This window comes from Equus caballus, chromosome 20 (assembly GCF_041296265.1).
Source record: "Equus caballus isolate H_3958 breed thoroughbred chromosome 20, TB-T2T, whole genome shotgun sequence".
Taxonomy (NCBI): Eukaryota; Metazoa; Chordata; class Mammalia; order Perissodactyla; family Equidae; genus Equus; species Equus caballus.
The window spans coordinates 18,515,931-18,537,414 of NC_091703.1; the positions used below are offsets into that span (position 1 = coordinate 18,515,931).

The 21,484-nt window shown below is 39.7% G+C and overlaps 1 protein-coding gene across 3 annotated transcripts; it reads right to left on the reverse strand.

Annotated features, from left to right (window-relative positions):
• Window positions 1-1,301: 1,301 nt before the first annotated feature.
• TPMT (thiopurine S-methyltransferase) lies at window positions 1,302-21,481 on the reverse strand. Of its 3 annotated transcripts, none has more exons than XM_023624007.2 (10): window positions 21,361-21,481; window positions 20,802-20,871; window positions 16,664-16,847; window positions 15,406-15,498; window positions 10,982-11,114; window positions 8,017-8,069; window positions 7,290-7,364; window positions 3,808-3,893; window positions 2,409-2,453; window positions 1,302-1,981 (listed from the first exon to the last, which is right to left on the reverse strand). In XM_023624007.2, exons 3-10 carry the CDS (start codon window positions 16,801-16,803, stop codon window positions 1,869-1,871), a joined length of 738 nt encoding a protein of 245 aa, XP_023479775.1. In that variant the 5' UTR covers window positions 16,804-16,847; window positions 20,802-20,871; window positions 21,361-21,481; the 3' UTR covers window positions 1,302-1,868.
• Between the last annotated feature and the right edge of the window lie 3 nt (window positions 21,482-21,484).

Consider the following 21,484-nt stretch of genomic DNA (forward strand, 5'->3'; position numbering starts at 1 on the left):
GGGGCTCTCTCCAGCTTTCATCTCTGCTGCTCTTTCTGCAGATCAGCATTCTCTATTTCTCAGATCTGCATAGTGGAGTGTGGCTGCCCCACAGTTCCTGGGTTCACTTGCTATAGTTTCACCCACTCTAAGTGGCTAACTTGTTTTTCCCGCCCCCATTCTAACTGTGAAGAGAATTGCATTGGTCCAGCTCAGGTCAGTTGTCCATTCAAATGGCTACAGAGGTGTAAGCCCACACTATGGACCAGGGGTAGGTCTCAGAGATGCAGGAACTGTTGTGAGCAGGGAGGGGCTCCAAATTAATAGCCTTACAAGTATACTAGAATAAGACCAGTGCCAGAGAGCGTGTAGGGCGGCAGCTCCTAAATGGGACGAGGTGGGAAGGTCAACAACTCTGAACCCTATGGAAGTTTTCACAGTATTCTGCTTATGACATATCTCTGGGGAGGGTATCAATAGCTTTCATCGATATTAAAGGGGTCTACGAACTTCTCCATCAACGCCCTTTAATCCAGCACACACACACAATTAAGTAACTTATTTTTTAAAATACACACCATCCTATTAACATGAACTAATCACTTAGGTATTAGGTAGTGCAGTTAGAGAGGGAAGTCTGATTTAACAAAATGTAATTGTTAAAGGAAACCGAGTTGTTGTTTTTTTGAGGAAGATTAGTCCTGAGGAAGTCTGGCCCTGAGCTAAGATCTGTGTCCATCTTCCTCTACTTTATATGTGGGACGCCTGCCACAGCATGGCTTGACAAGTGGTGCGTAGGTCGACACCCGGGATCCGAACTGGTGAACCCCAGGCCGCTGAAGCAGAACATGTGAACTTAACCATTGCACCACCAGGCTGGCCCCAAAACTGAGAAGTTTTGAATCTAAACTTTCATAATGAACAGTCATGAATCCAGCTCTAAGTACATTGCATTGCATAAAACTTTACCATTCAAACAAGATTAAATCAATAGAAACAAAAAACTGCCAAATCAGAAAAAAACCTTTTTTTAAATTTATTTTTACAGTTTGAGAAAAATATTTTGTTCCATATAGGATAGTTTATTTGATTAATTTTTAAATTGGTTTCTTGATTCTGTTACAAATAAAATTATAGAAGGAGAAAAAATGTTAAAAGGAGTGCTAGGATTAAGTATAACACGAGGGTTTATAGTAAAAACTAGTATTTTATATAATTTCTTGGACCACTATCTTTTACCTTGAAAGAAAATGAAAAAGTGTTACAGTTCTCCAATGATTCTAAATTTCCTAAAGAATGGCACTTTTCCTATGTCTATTACATTTCTTTTTTTTTTTTTTAAAGATTTGCACTTGTGCTAACATCTGTTGCCAATCTTTTTTTTCTCTTCTTTTTCTTCTTCTTCTCCCCAAAGCCCCCGAGTACATAGTTGTATATTCTAGTTGTGGCTCTGCTATGTGGGACGCCACCTCAGCATGGCTTGATGAGTTGTCCTAGGTCTGCGCCCAGGATCCGAACCTGCGAAACCCTGGGCTGCTGAAGTGGAGTGCATAAACTTAACCACTCGGCCATGGGGCCGGCCCCTCTATTGCATTTCTTTAAGTTATATACTTTGCGTTTCTCCTTTATTTTTAATTATACAAGTAGTGCATTCTGATTGTAAAAAATGATTGCAATCTCTGAGTAGAAGACATAGGTATTTAACATTTTAGTATATTTAACATTTAACATTTTAGTATGTGTTTTTTTCTAAAGATTTTTGAGCAAGATCTGTGATGTGATTTGTGAACAATTCTTTTCAAAAGTCATCCATTATATTTTCATGCCTTAGCATAATTTTCCATTGTTCAAAAACACATTGATATTACTTGCTTTTATTTAGGTCTCATTTACTTTTCTGTAAATAGATATAACGTTTCAACCAAGTAGTCAATTCCCCAACTTTTATGGCGTTCTTCCAAAGCATCAACTTTCTCTAGACAACGAATATTGCACACTGAATCTGAAACAAGAAGAAAGGGTAATAAGTTAAAATGTTATGAAGAATGCAAGCAGGAGTTCTAAAAACACATCAAATGATTTTAAAATAGTGTGTACTGAAGACTTTTCTTTTCTTCTTAATGAAAATATGGAAATGCTGAGGGCAAATTACCCGAACTCTGAATTGTCACTATCACTCATAACTCCTAAGAACTAAAATAAACACATCACCTCTCTAGAAGAATTTAAATGTCTTTAACATAAGCATAACACTAAGTTAAAAAGGCACATTACAGAGGTTGGTCCCTTTTCTAGGATAAAATCATCTTCAATAAAATGGTTTCTGACTTTTCAATTTTATATACTTCTAGATACTAATAGTTTGCTAACAACTCAAAACAGTTAACTGTTGACTTTATTTAAAAAGTTACAGCACGTCCATAACTTACCAAATAGTCTTTTAACTTCAGCATCCGAAACAAAAAATGGCGGGCCTAGGTAAAAGAGAAACAGAGTGAAGAATAATTTCTATACATCTAATTCTAAAGAGCAATAAATTCTCTGCCCATTTCTCGGCTTATTTCCAATGACCTAGGTATACTTATTCCAACACAATTTAATTAGCTAAATGGGTGAGGATATACAGCTTCTTCTGCACATCTCATACCAAAGTCTGGTTTATGCGGGGACTGGCAATGTGAGGTGCCCATCTCCAGCTTAGATGAGATGGCTGAGCCAGCCGTTGGATTTGGGAACACTGAAATCAGAATGGAGTTCATTAACAAATTCCCTTGGGGTTTCCTTCAACTTCTAGGGTATTGATTTTCTAGGACTCCTGCGCTCACCCATATTCTATACACTCCTCCCACTTTGCTGTGGGCCATTTACTTTAAAGGAAACTTAGCTTCTGCCCTTTCTAGAGCAGTCTTCTAAGCCTCCACTACCAGACAGAGCCCGCTGTGTTTTCTTCCCACAGGCTCTCCCTTAAGCTTCCTTGTTCAGGAATGGAATTTAAATCAGATTATCAAAGCGGATGTCTATCTTCATTAATTTCTATTTCCATTTGATTGTCCTAGACTTAATTACAGACCCTAAGTCTCATCTTTTAATGAGTTTTAAAATCCAATTTATTCAAACAGGAAAAAATACTAACATATGTAAATATTTATAAAAAACAGCACTTTTAGGAAGCTCAATTAAAAATCAAAAAGGGATTTTTACAAATTAAAAGTCTACGCATTTGCTTTTCACTTCTTCCCGAAAATTAATGTTCAGCCAGGACAAAGGTTAAACTTTAATGTTCAAACGCATCAAAATGAGTCCAGAAGAAAACATCACTTTTTATAAAAGAATGCAATCAACTATAAAATTTCAGAAATTAAAAAACAGCAACAAGTAATTTAGAGATTTTCCTGCACACCCTCTATCCCCCAGGTTCACTTCTCACCCTATCATCCTATGAGGGTATATTTGTGTGAATTCATAGGCATCCGCCCAACACATCCCCAACACCATGGATGACAAATATGCTATATCCAGTGCAGGATAACCAAATCTTTCTTCCTCCTAAGCCAGGGCTCATGAGATTCCTCGTTTATATAGGGCCCCCTCTCTTTTACAGTTTGAGCTGTGAAGGGTAAACAAAATAGGAATGGAATACAAGAAAAACATGTTATCAAGTGGGAAGAGAAAAAAATTTTGGTAGTTTCCATTATCCAAAAGTAGACTTATCTTCATGTTTATAGGCAGTATACTTCGTATGAGATAAATTAGGAGAAAATAATGCTATCCATGTCATAGCATTAAATCAGGAAATGAAGCAACTAGAAAATGAAAAAAAGACTTTACCTGCATGTTTAGTTGGGTCATAAGAAAGAACAGCCAAAAGGTAGTGAAACCCTTTTCTAGTCAGGGACAGCATTATATCCACATAGCTGAAAAGAGCACAGAAAGTTTGTGTTACATTTTTTGACAAAGGCGAGGCTGGCAGGGGGCAAGAGGCAGGGAGGGAAACCAGCATTTACTTTCATCTATATTACTGAGTTTAATCCTCCCAACAACCCCATAAAGCTGATTCTCATTCTAAAAGCCAAAAATGGGTTCAGCAAACTATGTCACCTGTCTAAGCTGGGAAATAGTAAAGACGGGAACCAAAACGAGGCCTGCTTCCAGAGGCCATCAGACCAGAAGACATCACACAAAGACGAGCAGAGGCTCTTGCAGCCTGACGTGGTACTCAGAGGCCTACTGACTTTGAACACATCCTTTCTGAAGGACTGCCATGCTTCCACATGCTCTGGGGCAGTAGTTCCTAGACCAGCTGGGTATCAAAATCACCTGAGCACCTGACGAAAGGAAAGATGCTTGAGCTCCATCCCCAGGCAGACTCATTTGGTCTGCTGTGGGGCTGGGATGCTGTAGTTGAACAAATATCCTGGGTGAGTGGGTCCCCTCCAGGGGCATGTGGAAGAGGTACAAAACATGATCTCTTTCCTCCACTTAGTTGGAGAGAGAAAAAACGAACAAATAGGCAAAAATTCAAGGTATCAGCATCCTTGACATAAACTCCCCGAACAGAGCTGGCCTTGATGAGTCGCTCTTCCTTGCAAGCAAAGGAACCAGACCAAAGCAACCTTTTGAGCAGAAACCTTTACTTCTTAACTTCCTGACTCTTGTTCTTAAGAAGGAAGAAGGAACTTGCTGTCTGGGTGAAGGTGATCAGTCGGACTAGTTTAGCAGAGTTTCCCAGGACTGACAGACTTCATTCCTCTTGGCATATGGACTTTGTCTCTCAACCAGTTTCAAAAAATTCAGAAAAATGAGGGCAGTGTGCCCCACCAATTTACATTAGACAAGAGACCCGAGAGTCATAGCAGAAAACGCACCAGTACTTGCCCATGGGCAATGCAAGCAGAAAGACACTCAATACTAACGATAGGACTGAGATACAGTACCAACAAACTAAGTACCAGTACTAAGATATTGGCTCTAAATAAGTAGTTATTTTGGTAACAAAGGCCAACATGTTCTCAGGTGTGGTTGGGGCTGTGACCCCACACATACACATGGCTGGGAGGGAAGGAAAGAAAGTGGGAAAACTAGGGAGGACATAGGGTCTGTGGCCATGATAGAATTGGATTCCCTAAACAAGAATTCCAGAGGGCCGGACCAGTGGCCAAGAGATTGAGTTTACATGCTCTGCTTCGGCGGTCCAGGGTTTCACAGGTTCAGATCTTGGGCGCGGACATGGCACCGCTCATCAGGCCATGCTGGGGCAGCGTCCCACATAGCACAACCAGAGGCACTCACAACTAGAATATACAACTATGTACTGGGGGGCTTTGAGGAGAAGAAGATGGAAAAAAAAAGGAAGATTCACAATAGATGTTAGCTCAGGTGCCAATCTTTAAAAAAAGAAAAAAGAGTTCCAGGAGGGGCCTCACTAGTCTTTGCTAACCATGAATTAAACAGCTCCAAGGCCACCTAGATGGCCTCTGTATCTAGGACACAGGAGTTGGTGGTGGCTGGCAGGAAACAGTGTATTTCCCTTGCTCTGATTCCAGCTTGCTTCATTCATTCAACAAATTTTTATTAAGCTCCTACTATATGCTAAATATATGCTATGCCAGCTGGTAGGGAAATAACTGAACACAGTGTACACTGTCTGCCCTCACAGTGAGCTTTGTGACTTCCAGTTTGGTCCCGATTGCCTTGTGGATTCTGACCATGCAAAGCAAACGCCCAGAGGGACTAACCTCCCTCTGGGCCTTTGAGCATCCTTAGGGAGTGGGAAACACCTCCAAAGTTAGACGTTTGGCAGAAGGAAGTTTAGTTGACAAACATGGTGTTTTATGGACACAAAGAGGTCTCAGGTGATATTTCGAGTTGATAAAGGAAACTGACGTTACAATGGAAATGCAAAGCAGATGCTGGAAATGTGATGGGGATGTTTGGGAGAAAGAACAGAGCTGGAAATATAAAAATGATCAGGGCAAATCTCATGTATGATTTATTCAGTTATTTCCCCAACATCTGACAGAGTATTTAGAACACTGTAGGAACTTAATAGGCATTTGTGGAATAAGTGAATGAAAGTCCCGGGAGAACTGAAGCGACCATTAAAGGAGCAAGAATAAGAGAGAAAAGAAAAGGCTGAGGATGGTCCCTTAGGGAATGAGGACTTCCAGGCACGTGCGGAAGGTGAGGGCTCCAGAAAAGAGATAAAGGAGGAGTGGTGACAGAAAGAGAAGGGAAAACAGGAACATGAATTATTACTGAAGGAAAACATGTATGAAGAAGACGTGGCATGGTCTCATTAAAAAAGATTAGGTTTGGCAATAAGCCTTACTCATGAAACAGTTAATTTTTTAAAATAAAAATTTTGTTTCACTGATTCCAACCTTTTGTCCCATGTGTTAAAGAATCTGCCTCCCTACAACTAAATAATTCAATATTTATGTGCTATAGCCGAGTAAGAAGGTGAATGATATTTGAATTGGAAAGTACATAGGTGTAGTCACCTTTTACTCAGTATGCTTTCTCATATTTTAATTTTATTTTCTAATAAGGCTGGGTACAAGCATAAGCTTGGTCACGAAAAATGTCAATAACGACAGCCTTAATATTATAGCAGCTACTATTTAAACATTTATTTAGAGTTGACAAGGCACTTTCCACACACGTCATTTCTTTTAATTCCCACAAAAACCCTTTGAAGTAGCCTAAGGTGGGGATCACGAGCGTGGACTTTGAAGCCAAACTCCCTGGGTTTGAATCTCAATTCTCTCATGTACTTGCTGCCTAACTTTGGATAAGTAAATTAATTTCTTTGGCCTTAGTTGCCTCATCTGTAATAACGGGAATAATGATAGCCTATGTATCACAGGGTTGTTCTGTGGATTAAATGTCTTGGTCTACATAAAGTATTTCAAACAATGCCTGGCACATGGCAGCTGCCCCACAAGTGTTGTTACTATAGTACCTGATAAGATCAGTGCAGGTGGTGATGGTGGTATTAATAAACATACTACAATTTTGCAGAAGAGTAAACTGAGACGTAGAGAAGTTGGGTACCTCCATCAAGGCAACAGAGCTCAGAAGTGACGGAGCCACCAGCCTTGTACTCAGGTCCCTAACGCCAAATCCTATTATTTTTAGACAAAGATGGTATTAGATTTAGGTCTTTTAATCCCAAGTACAATAAGCTTTTTTCAAACTAGTAAAAGTCTAGCTAATTTTCCGGAACTCAGAAAAAGTACAGCATACTATATTGAGAAGGCTACAAAAAAAAAAAAAAAACCCAGCATAATTAAAGAAACCAAATTACTAACCGTTTGCGATCACCTGGATTCACAGCGACTAATGCTCCTCTATCCCAAATCCTGTCAAATTTGCCAATATTTGTTCTACCAAAAAGAAAAAGAAAAAAGAAAACACTTTATATAAGAAAAATAAAATCTTTATCAAGACAAACAGTGTTGCCCGTGGCATATGCTGGTACTTCAGCAGCTGTCAGGAATTGAGATCTCACGTCCACTCTTCCTCAGAGTCCATAGAGATGTGTCGATGCGGGTATGAGGAGCTGTCCATTCCTCCTAGTTTTAGAGCTGGTGGCAGCAGCCTCCCCCTTCTGCTCTGACTTGGGAGCACAAAAGGGGAACAAAGGACAGTTTGTGACAACTCTGCTCCCAGCCTTTGGAACAGGTATTGGAGACTTTCCAGAGATGAGATCTCGCCTCCCTCCGCACCTTGAAATTCATTTCTGTTACAGAGCCAGGCGTGAAGGGGAAGACGCCCTCTTGCTCTCCCTTCCCTTTCCCTACCTGCCTAGGGTCCTAGTAATGTTTTCCACAGTTTGGAAGCTATCCAAGGACAAAGATAGCAAGTGTACAGACACGTAGGCTGTAGTAAAAATAACTTTAGAATAGAGACTCAAATCAGTGCTCCATGGCCACTACCGTAAGTAGACAGGAGTGATGAAGAGACCCTCTCCCCACCCCAGCACTGCCTAGCAAGCACTGGAGTTTTTCAAAGTGCAGAGGTAGTATTCAGTCCTACCTGGGAAGATCAAAAATGTTGCAACAGTACAACGAAATGTTCCCTGAAGAACTCTGTAATGAAAAATTCAAGAAAAAAAATTCTATTGAATTAGGAGACACTTGAATGGTCAAGGAAAGAGGGACAAAGCGAAGGTAGTGGAGAGAGAATGTGTAATTAAACATCAAGAACATAATTTTACTTCAGATAATAAAATTTTACTGAAAATAATTTTTTTAACAACATCTTTTTTTCTTTTTTTAACCTGTATGGTGAATGATATTTGAATTGGAAAGTACATAGGTGTAGTCACATTTTACTCAGTATGCTTTCTCATATTTTAATTTTATAGGGTTCTTCTGGATTAACTCAAAGAGGAAAATTATAGAGAGGTTAACCCTGAAGATCAGTTAGCTATTATTCATTTCAGAGCTTGTTAAATTTTAGCAATGTTTACCTTAGCAGAGTCCTGAGATTCTGACTCTGCTAAAGGTAAGTACACAGGTCAATCACCAGGCAGGCTGAGATAGAAAAGTCCAATATTTGAAAAGTTATTCATGAAAAGTACACATGCTGACTCTCCCTTTTCTCCCTTTCATTCCTCGGCTAATGGGCATTTATTTCTGGAGCACCTCGTAGACAGGACTATCCCAGCTTCCAGATAGTGGGTGTGAACTTGACACAGTCTCTAACCACATGAGGACAGCCTGGTGGAGGAGACATGCATGAGTACAGAGAAACATTACAATACAGAATGGCCTGTCCCGTTCTGGTTATGTGCCCGAGAACCATGGGAACACAGAGGACCAAGCACGGCATGGCCTGGGAGCACTGGGAGAGGCCAAGCAAGAGGCGGCCTCTAAAAGGGTGTCTGAATGCATCTGCTAACATCACAGGGGGGTGGGCTGGGGTGCATTCCAGGGGGAGTAATGTGGCATAGACTCTGTGATGTAGGGACGACGGTGAAGAGCGAGGTAGCCAAGGTCTGTCAGGACATGAAACTGTTGGATTTTATTCTGAAACGAGACGCCGTCAGAGGTTTACAAATGGTGGAGGGAGGGTCTTTGAAGACCACTCTGGAAGCCCTGTTAAGAGTCAGCTCAGAGAGGGGTGGGCCTGGAAGCGGAGAGAACAGCCAGTGAATCTTCACTTTGGCTGCAGATTGGAATCACCAGGGAGATCAATAGCACTGAGGCCGGGGCCCACCCCTGGAGATTCTGATTTAATTAGCCTTAGCATTGGGAATTTTAAAAGATCCACAGATGATTTTAAACGTGCCACCAGGGCTGAGAACCATGGCTCTGAGAGGAGTCTGGAAGCAGGACTAGCCTCTGAGGACTCAGTAAACTCCTGGGATTCTCAGACGATGAACAGGGTGGGAGGAAGGAGGAAGCTGTAAAATCAAGTACTAGCAAGCCTCCTACTGACCTGAGCAATTAATTTCAATATTTAGAAAAGAGAGTAGTTTGTGAGGGACTGAATGTACAAACACAAAATGGCCAGACCATCCATGTCTCGGACCCATAAACCCTTCAGCAACCAGCCTGGGAAACCAAATCAAACCACAGCCTCTGCAGTGATCATGTGGTCAATAAGTGCCAGCCTCCCAAATTTTTACCACCCTTGCTCCCTTCCAACTGAAGACCAACTAGAGAAAGCCGAATTCGATTCCCAAACCCATCACGTAGGATGCCCCCCTCCAGATAGCCCGCCCCCAGCTTCCCCATGCCAACAGCCTCCGATCGGGGCATACCTGAAGCCTTAGCATTTTTTCACAATAAATTTAGCTTTCCCTCTCCCAGGCCTGCCTTTGAGCCTCTGCCAAACGCAAGTGGCTGACTCCCTCTGAATAAATAGCCTCCTCGTGTTCTCATTTGGGTGGTCATTATTTCCACATTATTACGCCAAGTTGGTGAAGCAGTTCCACTGGATGTTTCTGATCATAGGATGAAGACAACTCCCAGACCTATCATTTCCAGCCCAAATGCTGCCCTGTGCTTCAGAGTACAGAAAACCATTTACCAGCTATATCTTTGCCATTCCACAGGTCTGTTTATCTCATCATCTCCGAAACAAAACTCTTTTTTCTCTGCTTTTCAACTTGCTTCTCCTTTATTCTCTACCATCCAACCAGTCATCTGAGTGGAATTGTGAACTCATTGTTCCCCGATCCCCACTCACTTAATCACTAAATCCTCCCAGTTTGACATCTTCAACATTGCTTTAATCTACCCGTTTCTCTAAATGTCCCTATCATCTCCTCGAGCAGGCCTCAAGATCTCTTTCCTGGACCACTGCTCGCAGCCTCCTATTTGGTCTCTCTGCCAGGAGGCTGCTTTCCTTCAAATGTACTTCCATTGAGGACACAAGGGTGGTTTGTCTCCAAAGAAAATCTGGCCATGTCATGTTCCCACTTAAAACCTTACTGTACAGGATGAAGTACCAGCTTCACAGGGCATCTGAGACCATGAACCTGAGCCCCTGTCTGTCCCATGCTTCAGGAAGCACCCCCAGGCTGAGTTAAGTAACTCTCCTCTCTGTTCCCTTCATATCCTATGTCATTACACTTAGTTCCATGTATGACAAACAGCTTTCTCGGTGTTTCCCTTCTCTCCTAAGCTAAGAGATGCTTTAGGGCAGGGACTGTGTTTTTATCTCTTCAATGTCTTGTGCAGGGTGTGGCCCAAGACAGGTTCTCAGAAATTCCTGTTCATAAACAAAAAAATCAACCAAACCCAAACCTAAAACATGAATACAGATGGGCTCTCAGACCTCAGTGCTTATATATACATTTGTCCATATCTAGCTATCAGCATCTTTCATCTACCTTTTTAACCCCTGGTTCTTATACTATATAATGTCTAGGTGAATCTGTGTGATAAAGGGGGTCATCTGACACTCGTATAGTATTCCTGCTTACTCACGCTGAGAAAAACCTGTTTTTGTGGGCATATGGAAATAATTACTTATCAAAAACAAAACAAACCTTGAATACTTTGGCTCCAGGAATTTCTATGATTGGTTCTTCTGAATAAGAAAGATTCTGCTCTGTGAAAAATTCCCGTATCCCAAGTTCACTGATTTCCACGCCAACCACACTGTGTCCTCGGTCTGCAAACCTGCATAAAATCATATATTTACACTTAATTTTTATTTCAAATACAGTACGAAATAAAAGGCTATACCCCAATAAGCATACATTTTCCTTAATTTTAAGGGAGTTACATGAATTCAGGTTCACAGGGTTTCATAGAAAGGGTTTCATATGTAGATCCATAGAAAATGGATCTATATATTCTCAAACCTTATGTTATATGGGATTCTGAAAAACTGATTTCTATGACCTTAGGAAAAATTTTTAAAAATTGCGAAATTAAACCTTAAAATGTTGATTTACTACAAATAGATTTGATTAGAAGCATTTCTAATTGAAAAGCTTCGTACAGATTAGAAATGTTTTTCAATTTCTCTAAATCAGCTCTGTCCATTAAAACTTTATGGGATATGGAAAACAAATGGGACTTCATCAGACTAAAGAGCTTCTTCAAGGCAAATGAAAACAGGATTGAAACAAAAAAACAACCCACTAACTTGGAAAAAATATTTGCAAGTCATATATCTGACAAAGGCTTAATATCCATAATATATAAAGAACTCTCACAACTCAACAACAAAAAAATCAAACAACCCAATCAAAAAATGGGCTGGAGACATGAACAGACATTTCTCCAAAGAAGATATATGGATGGCCAATAGGCACGTGAAAAGATGCTCATCATTGCTGATCATCAGGGAAATGCAAATCAAAACTACACTAAGATATCACCTTACACCCATTAGAATGACAAAAATATCTAAAACTAATAGTAACAAATGTTGGAGAGGTTGTGGAGAGAAAGGAACCCTCATACACTGCTGGTGGGAATGCAAACTGGTGCAGCCACTATGGAAAACAGTATGGAGATTCCTCAAAAAATTAAAAATAGAACTACCATATGATCCAGCCATCCCACTACTGGGTATCTATCCAAAGAGCTTGAAGTTAGCAATCCCAAAAGTCCTATGTACCCCAATGTTCATTGCAGCATTATTTACAATAGCCAAGACATGGAAGCAACCTAAGTGCCCAGCAACAGACGAATGGATAAAGAAGATGTGGTACATATATACAATGGAATACTACTCAGCTGCAAAACAGAACAAAATCATTCCATTTGCAATAACATGGATGGACCTTGAGGGAATTACATTAAGTGAAATAAGCCAGCTAGAGAAGGATAATCTGCGTATGACTCCACTCATATGAGGAATTTAAAAATGTGGACTAAGAGAACAGTTTAGTGGATACCAGGGGAAAGGTGGGGTGGGGGGTGGGCACGCAGGGTGAAGTGGTGCACCTACAACACGAATGACAAACATTAATGTACAACTGAAATTTCACAAGATTGTAACCTATCATTAACTTAATTAAAAAAAAAAAACAAAAAAAACTTTATGGGGTATGGAAGTGTGTGTGTCCGTGCTGTCCAATCCAGCAGACACTAACCACACTGGCTGCTGAGTACTGGAGATGTGGCTAGTGTGATTTAGTTTACGTTTAAATAGCCACGTGTGGCTAGCAGCTACTACATTGGAGTGCACAGCTCTAGAACATTAGCATCTATTTCTATAATAACCTTATAATTTCCATTTGTTTACCATAAATGCTAGGCAGAAATTTATTTTATTACCATGTGCAAATAACCAGTGTTTTTCTGGCAAGCTTTATAGTTACAGAATTCACAATCTTGGGATCTTGGACTCCAGAGAAAACAATACTAATGGCACAAATACCTAGGCACAGTATCAGTAGTGATTTTATGTCAAATGAAATAAACACAGTCAGTTCTGCTATAATGCAACATATGCCTCCCTAAAAATCACCGCACTATGCAAAATCATGCAATGAAAAACCACAAGGTTCATGGGGAAAATGGAGGATGTGGCACAATGTTAAAAAACTTCATCAGTGTCACCTTCAAAGGAAAAAGAGGGGCCTGCCCGGTGGCCCAGCGGTTAAGTGCGCACATTCCGCTTCGGGGGCCTGAGTTCACGGATTCGGATCCTGGGTGTGGACATGGCACCGCTTGGCAAGCCATGCTGTGGTGGGTGTCCCATATATAAAGTAGAGGAAGATGGGCACGGATGTTAGCTCAGGGCCAGTCTTCCTCAGCAAAAAGAGGAGGATTGGTAGCAGATGTTAGCTCAGGGCTAATCTTCCTCAAAAAAAAGGAAAAAGACAGAAACCTAATGGCAGCACTGTTTTACACATGTTAAATGGTTACGAAATAATATAAATGCTATGATGTGGCACTTTATCTCGAGAAAGACCTGAAGTTTACTGGTAGCAGTGGGCATTGGAAGGGCTGTAGCTTTCAAGTTACTGTGAAGTGATGGCAGGAGGATTACTGAAAATCAAATGGAAACTTCTCAGACCAGCTGTGGATGGCAGTGGCTGACAGCTGATAGGGTGAACTGAGGTATCAGAGAGATGTCTGAGGTGTGCACATGGGTGCGTTTTGTCTATTCTCACATGGCTTAGTTCAGCTGGGCATAGCTTTCTGGTTTCACCTCATGTTTCTCGCAGATGAAATCACACAGAAGCAAATGTGAAATTCACGTCATGCTCAAATTGTTCCCTCATATATCAATGGAGTTAGAAATGAAATTTGCACTTTCAAAACAAGAAGGACAGCAGAACTGACTGTACCTATTTCCCACACAAGACTACACACTTTCAATGTGGGCACAGCATGAACTATTTATAATTCGAAAATAAGCATACTAATAACTTGCCTTTCATATTTCCTAGGAAATTTGTAAGTTAACACACAGGGAATATATTTTTGTATTCTTCATATTTTTTTGAAATTACAAAATATAAACAAAAACATCATCCCAACAAGCTTCGTGGATTTTCCTTTCCATTCAACATACGGAAAAATGAAGCATAGCCTACTACAGACTGGTGTAGGCTGGATTATAGTGGAATATATTGCCCTTAAAAAAAAAATCTACGAAAATGTCTTAAACATTTTATTTTAATGCTTTTGGGCCTCAGCTCACAGTTTATCTATTCACATCTGCTATCTGTATAGACCTCAATACACAAATTAGTTACATAAGTGAAAAACCCTCTAATATAATAACTTACATGCAATTACCATGGCTTAGTTCTGGTATGTTTATTACAAATGACCTCAGACCCAAAATATTCAACAATCCCATTTAATTGGCTGTTTCATCATACCATTTCCTAATCTTGTCTCAAAACCTCTGCTACAGCTGAATTGTTAGCACTTATGACATGGCAATAAGACAATCCATTTATGTTTTTCTTGCACATAGTTTCCAAAGTAACTCTTTCTGGTTCAGTGAGTTGGTAAGGGTGTATATAAGTCTACCAATATAGTTTAAATGTTCTCAATTTCATGGCCACACTAGACTCTTACGCTATAGCAGCCATTTCACAAATTCTCTCACCTACAAGTTGAGACAGTGTGGGCTGGCTGCAAACATGCCTGCATTTCTACTCCAAATGCATATGTATTCCGTGGGTTGGCCACCTATATTTCTGTAGGGAACAGAGCATTTTGAAGTTACTAAGTTTTCATTTACTAATCTTTTTCCATATATATTTTTCTTTTTCTTTTCCTGCTTAATGATCAAAGTTCTTAACATTCAAGCTTATAAATTAAGGGATGTCTTGGCATGTACGATAGTGTCTGTATATTATCATTACAAACAGACTTCTGGATAGAAAGGATTGCCAGGCTTGTGACTTTAGTGTAACTCGTAGGAATAGTAGCTTGTTAATTAAGATGAATTCTCTTCACAGAAATTACTCACAAGAAATTCTTTCTTCATCACTGGCTTTATAACAATGATTCATGAAAACAAAAACTCCTATGTGCTCACACTGGGCGAGGAGAGTTGAGCTGAACTGTGGTTTAGACACACTGTCTTGCTAAAAACTTGTAATTCATTTTGAATTTTTCTGTCCATCTCTACTTAAACTATCTAAAATTAACTTAGCTAAATTCCTAAACCACCTACAAAAACTAAACTGTGCACAAACATGTAGGAGATTTAAGAGGGAAGGATGGTAGAATGGTCCCCCCACCACTATTGGTTCCAAACTAATTCTTTTATTAGAAACTAAATACAGAAATACTAGGTCACATCTGTTTCTTCTGTGTCTTACTATTTGATAATATTATCTCTATGAACCCATTAGTAATTGTCTACAAAAAGAAGGAATCCTTGTGCATTTCCTGAGAATGGAATTTTTTAACCTATATCCTGTTAAACATTTACTCAAGGTATTTATCATCAAAAAAAGAAAGTGTGTTAATGCTTATCTGCTCGTACCATTTCATCTCAACTGCTTTTCCACAAAGAGGAAAAAACACCTTCAGTCCACTCTCGCCTTTAAGAAAAGCATCCAAATGCTTCTTTAATAGCCTGGGGAGGAAAAAAATATTTTGTTTTAATTAGCCCAATGCACAGAGGAAAGGACTACACTTGTATGATGCTACATACTTTTCATGCATTATCTCACTTAATTTTCCTAACACCTTTACAAAGTAGATAACATTAATTATTATAATCTCCAGTTTACAGATGAAGAAACAGGAAGGTCAAGAAACTTACTCAGTCACATAACTAGTAAGTGGTCAATCTGACTTAAACCTGGAGCTTTTCTGATTAGTAATTAAAAATTATTTTTTTCTGTGGTTGATATATTTTGAAAATTCTTTATTAATTTCCCAAATGTATACGTGTGTGTGTGTGTGTGTGTGTGTGTGTGTGTGTGTGATGTGGGGGAGCCTCTGGATCCACTAAATTTTTAAGCTTCCTTTTATAGTAAGGTCTCTGAATGTGTACTCAGGTCTCAGAAATAGCTCTGAAAAGTTTAATTCTTGTAGTTAATTCCCTCTGTAAAGACGCGGCTCTTCCAAGGCCATCTACACGACAGAGAGAACACATACAATAGTTCTGGGATGATACCCGAACTACCACATGTTGTGCAAGTGTAATAAAAATAATGTCCTTTGGGAAGTCGAGGTGGCTGTCTGGAACAAGGAACGTCTGTCATGATCACTTTACTCAGCACTGGCCCATCAATTATTGCTGCTGCTTCGAAGCCTACTACTACTATGAATATGTTGGTCAACATCCTAGCTCACTTATTAATTTCTCTTAAGTTCTCTTCTTCTACCATACAGATAACACTTTATTGGAACACATGCTATTGGAAAGCAAAGTCAGAACACTGCCATTTTTTGGTATAAAGAGATATAAGCATTAATGTCACTTGAGCACCTGCCATATATATAAATATGCATGACTGATACATAGATGCTACACGGGTTTAAAAAAAGAACATATTTCATAAATCTAAGATGCCTTCGATTGCAAGTCACACCATTATTCTCCATGAGAAGAGATAACATTGCCAGTTAACTTATGACATGCCATAGATGCTTTCTGATTTCAGAGATGTTAAAATGTGAAAAACTAAAAATGTGCATCTTAAAATCAAATAATGTGTACCATATTATTATTTCTATTTCCAAAGTCAGTTTCTGATAGAGCATTTCTCTGGTATATACCAAACATTTCTTACTGATGTCCTTGTTCTTGATGAAATATAGTTTTGCCGGTCACCCATTTTTCTTGCCATTCTTCCAGAGTTAGTACTCGGTTTTTCTGTACCTCACTATCAGAGTACTCTTTAATATCAAGTACAGTTCTCGTCCCATCCATAGTTGCATAGACACCTTTGCCTCACAAGCAGATGTCTTCAATGCCTAAAGGGAAAATATTAGCAATGTTGTCATTTAAGGGCATTGCAATTCTATTGATGAATGAAATAAAAACCTATTATCATCAGCAGTATGGCTTTTTAAAAATATTTCAACATCCAAGGAAAAGCCATACAAAAAATTACTTTTCTTGAGTCTGATGGTAGAAGCATACCTCATATTACACATTAGGAAAGATGTTTAAATAAATTGAATTATATCTTAACATTAGAGTAAAAGGGTTTGATTTAAATTAACAACAACAAAAAACAGAGAGGACAAGAAAATAAACAGCCATTCCACACTTCATAACTTTTGTAAGCTTAAAAATTTTTCTAGCATTTCACTTTTTAATTTAAAAATTTTTTTTAATGTTTATTTCTCATTTTTTATTAATGTTATAATGCACACAATTTAAAGAGTTCAACAGAGTTATGAAATAGCAGTCTCCATTCTCAATAAGAGAGGCAACCATCTTAACTCTTTTAATTGAGTCTTGAAATCTAACTATCTCCAAATAGCATGCTTATTTTGTTTCTTCTTGATTTTTCATTTCTAGGTAGCATCTACAGAAGATAAGCACTTAGCTCTCTTTCAACTTTCCAAAACACACACACACACACACATCACCTTCTCATTTTTCCTATCCTTTCAATACAGACATAGCATATTTTTTACTAAATATTTGGAGTACACATTATTATGACTAGGTAACAAGTCACAGCTAAGCCACATAGTATTCTATGCTTACTTTCCTTTTCTGTACAACTTTTTTACTCTGTAGTGAATAACTGTCTTGCTTTTTCATTTATAAAATTTCTATGTACTTGTTACTAATTCTCAGCTCTGCCAATTGTCCCAACCTCCTACCAATACACTCACCACCTCTTCAGTTATCAGATATTCTATCAACACCACCTTCTTGGAGAAGACTCTCCTGCAGCCTTCTGACCTGCATGCTTTCTACTCCTGGTGCACAGCTAGCATTCTAGGATCTCTCTTGATCATCATCCTGGATATTTCCTTATCTTTTGATGAATCACCAAGTTTCCTTCATCTGATTGGTTACCACCCTTCTACTGGTAAAGCACAATCTCCAGCAGCTTTCTGAGAGAGGGTGCACGGGAGAAAATGTTTTTGCAACTTTGCATGTATAAAACATCTTCATACTATTCCCCATGCTTGATGCATAGTTTTGCTGGGTATAGAATTTTTGGTTAGAAACCATTTTCTCTCACAATTTTGAAGGAATCATTCCACTGTCTTCTAGCATCCAGAGTTATCACTTAAGTTCAAAGCCATTCTGATCATGATACTTTCCATATGGCCAATATTTTTTTCTCTCTCAAATATTTTCTTGGCCCCTAGTTTTTGCAATTTCATAATTCTATGCCTTATTTTGGGTCTATTTTCAAGTTCTTTTAATCTGGAAGCTCATATGCTTCAATCTTGAAAAAAATCTTGAATTATTCAGATGGCAATTTACATCCTTCTTTTTTTTTGTTTCTTTTTCTGGGACCCCTTTTATTTGGTTGTAGACTCTTCTGACCTAGTATTGTAAATTTCTCATTTTTTTCCTATTTTCTATTTCTTCATCTTTTTGCCCTATTTTCTGAGACCATCTTAATTTTTATTTCACCTTATCTTTACCTTTCTATTTAGATTTTCTTTTCTGCTATCAAGTCTTTAATTTTCAAGCACTCTTTTTTGTTTCTGATGTTCTGTTTTTATATTATTTGTTATTATTTCATGGATAGAAGGGATACAATATTTTCTCTTATTTATCCGGATAGTCTGTTACTTATGAGTTGCTTTTTCTGCTGGTTTGTTTTATCTTTTGTTTTGTCTTCTATCTTTCACTCTAGTGGCTTTCCTCAAATGCATAGCAATACTTATTATCTGTTCATATTTAAGAGTAGGCACCAAAAAGCTGATTAGAGGTTTAAGTATGTGGATGGGGCTTATTGACTGTAAGCTTCCCTGTAGAATGATGGATTTCATTTGGAAACCTAGATGTCATTATCTTTATTTTCTGTGGACTGGTCAGACTTTCCAGACTTTCCAATCCCTGTTGCAAGGATCAAGCCCTTGGAGCCATGATTTTATACTCCCAAGAGAAAAGAAGGGTAGAAGTGGGAGAGAGGCTCCCAGCATTCATTTCACCTGTGTTCAATTAATCCCCATATTTTCAGTATGGTACCCCCATCCTCAGCTATGTACTGTGTCTTCCCAGTCCAGAGATTCTTTGCTTTGCCCTCTCCAGGGAATAAACCCCCAGAAGTCTGCCCGTGTGGCAAGGGGCAGATACTTGGTCACAGGGAGTGAGAAAGGGATCTGGAGATTGAGTCTTTGCTGAATCAGAATTTCAAGCAATCCTCCTAGTTTCAGCCACACCCTTCCACCTACCTCCAGGTATCTGGTGCTGCTAATTCCTGAGCATTTGGGGATTCTATAATGCAAACAGGGTCGCTCACTCGCTTTCCCCATTCCTAGTTTAGAATTTATCTTTCTTCAGTTGGAAAAATCCTTTACTGCTTGTCCAGCTGCTTTCCAGATTTCAAAATTTTATTGCTTTTATCTCCTCTCCTGTCCTCCCTATCCTACTGGTTTATGCCTTAAAAAATCCTGTTGTCATTTTGGTGGGGTTTCAGGAGGGAGCAAAAGAAGATGCATGGGTCCAATAGCCCATCTCCACTCCATAATTTTGTATTTTCAAATAATTTTCTAATAACTTCTTGTTTTGCATGGGAAAATGCACACGAAGGGAAATGAAAAACAAAAGGACATGTAAACATAACTGCAAATCTCTCTAAAGGTATGAGGAAAATACCTGTCCTTTCTATGTCAACTTTGCAATATTAAGGACAATTTGTTGTTGTTAGTGTCCTCATGTAGATTCTCACTCCTAGCAACCCTGTGTACATCAGAGTGGAACCCTGCCTGGTCTTTTTTGCACCATCCTCTCAACTTCCAGTGCTATATCAGACAATGCTCTGCCGATAGTCATAGTTTGCATGGCCAACTTTTTCAGAAGGGGGTGGCCAGGTCCTTCTTCCTAGTTGGTCTTAGTCTGGAAGCTCCACTGAAACTTGTCCACCGTGGGTGACCCTGCTGGTGTCTGAAATACTGGTGGCTTAGCTTTCAGCATCACAGCAACACGAAATCACTACAGTATGATAACTGACAGACCGGTGGGGTGGTTCTCTGACCGGAATGAACCTAGGCAGTGAGAGCTCTGAATCTTAATCTCTAGACCACCAACTATTGTGTATAACACAATAATTCTAATATTCCCTTTGAATCATTAGTGAAACTAATTTAGTTTGGATTATAGTAGCATGCTATTATTGGAGGGTCTAATTTAATGATTTTTCCATGAGAATAGAAAAACATCGCATAAAAGCAGGTATTTCAGGTAAAGTTCCCTTTATTAAAAAGTTTGGCTTCAGTGTGCCTGGGATTTAAGGAGAAGGTACCTCCCTTGGAATTGGGACCATAAATTCACTTCTCAGCAAACATTTGTTGATAAATGGCTTTTTCAAGGCCCTGACATCAGGAGGTGACTCAGTTTTCTGAGAAGTCAAGAGGAAGTATCTGATTTTATTGTATATACAAAAGCAAAAGAAAGTTGCACTTTTCCCATCTCCCTTTTCAGCCAGAAACTTTGGAACCTAAGCTTGAGCCTTCATAAAGCAGTTCTCCACTTAAAACAAAAGAGAAGCATAATTTTATCATAGAGCCATGGCAACCTGGAATTGTACAACTCTATCCCTTTCACACAAACTTGAAATACAACTTAACATCACGAATATAAATTAGTCCTTAGCTGTTCCAATAGCTTCTCAACGGGTCCTTGTCTACGTCTTTTCCTGGAGAAATAAAAAGTTTCCACAACAAGATAAAAGTGCAAATTATAAGAATCAGGAAAGGCCAATTCCACAATCAATCCCACTCACGTACGGAAACAGCAGATGAGCCAGTGCCGTCACAGAAGTCCTCCTTGGACTCTCAAGTCTAGTTTCCTCCCTCACTTTAAAAAAAAAAAAAAAAGTTTCAGCTTTAGGTTTATTTTTAAATTTCGCTAAATTAAAGAATAACTTCCCTAAAGTGCACAAATTGTAAGAGCATGGCTCAGTGAGTTTTTACACATGCATACACCTGTGTAACCACCACGGAGCAAGACAATATTTACAGCACACCAGTCCGTGTCCCCGCCCACCCCCCAACGCGCCCCCAGGGCATCACTCACTATTATGGCAATGATTTCTCTTTTCTTAAAAAATCACTGATACAAAAAATACTTCGGGGTCACTTTAAATCATGGACTCAGAAAGGTCACGGCCGGCCGGACTTTGTGATTTCCAGTTCCCGCTCTGCTCCCTGAACGCCATTTCAGGGCGCAGACGGCTGGGCCGTCCGGGCTTGTTAGGATGCCCATTCTGGAATCCTATCACAGGCTCACGCCTAGCCAATCGTCCCATTTCTCACCCGCACCCTCTCCGCGCCCTGGAGAGCCTACCTCTCGCGCGCCCGGCTGCCTTCAGCTGGCTCTGGCGCCCCGGCGGCGGCCACGGGCTAGGACGGCGCGCCCCGTCTCCGCCCCCGGCCCCGCCCCGGCGGCCAGGCCCCGCCCCCTCCCCAGG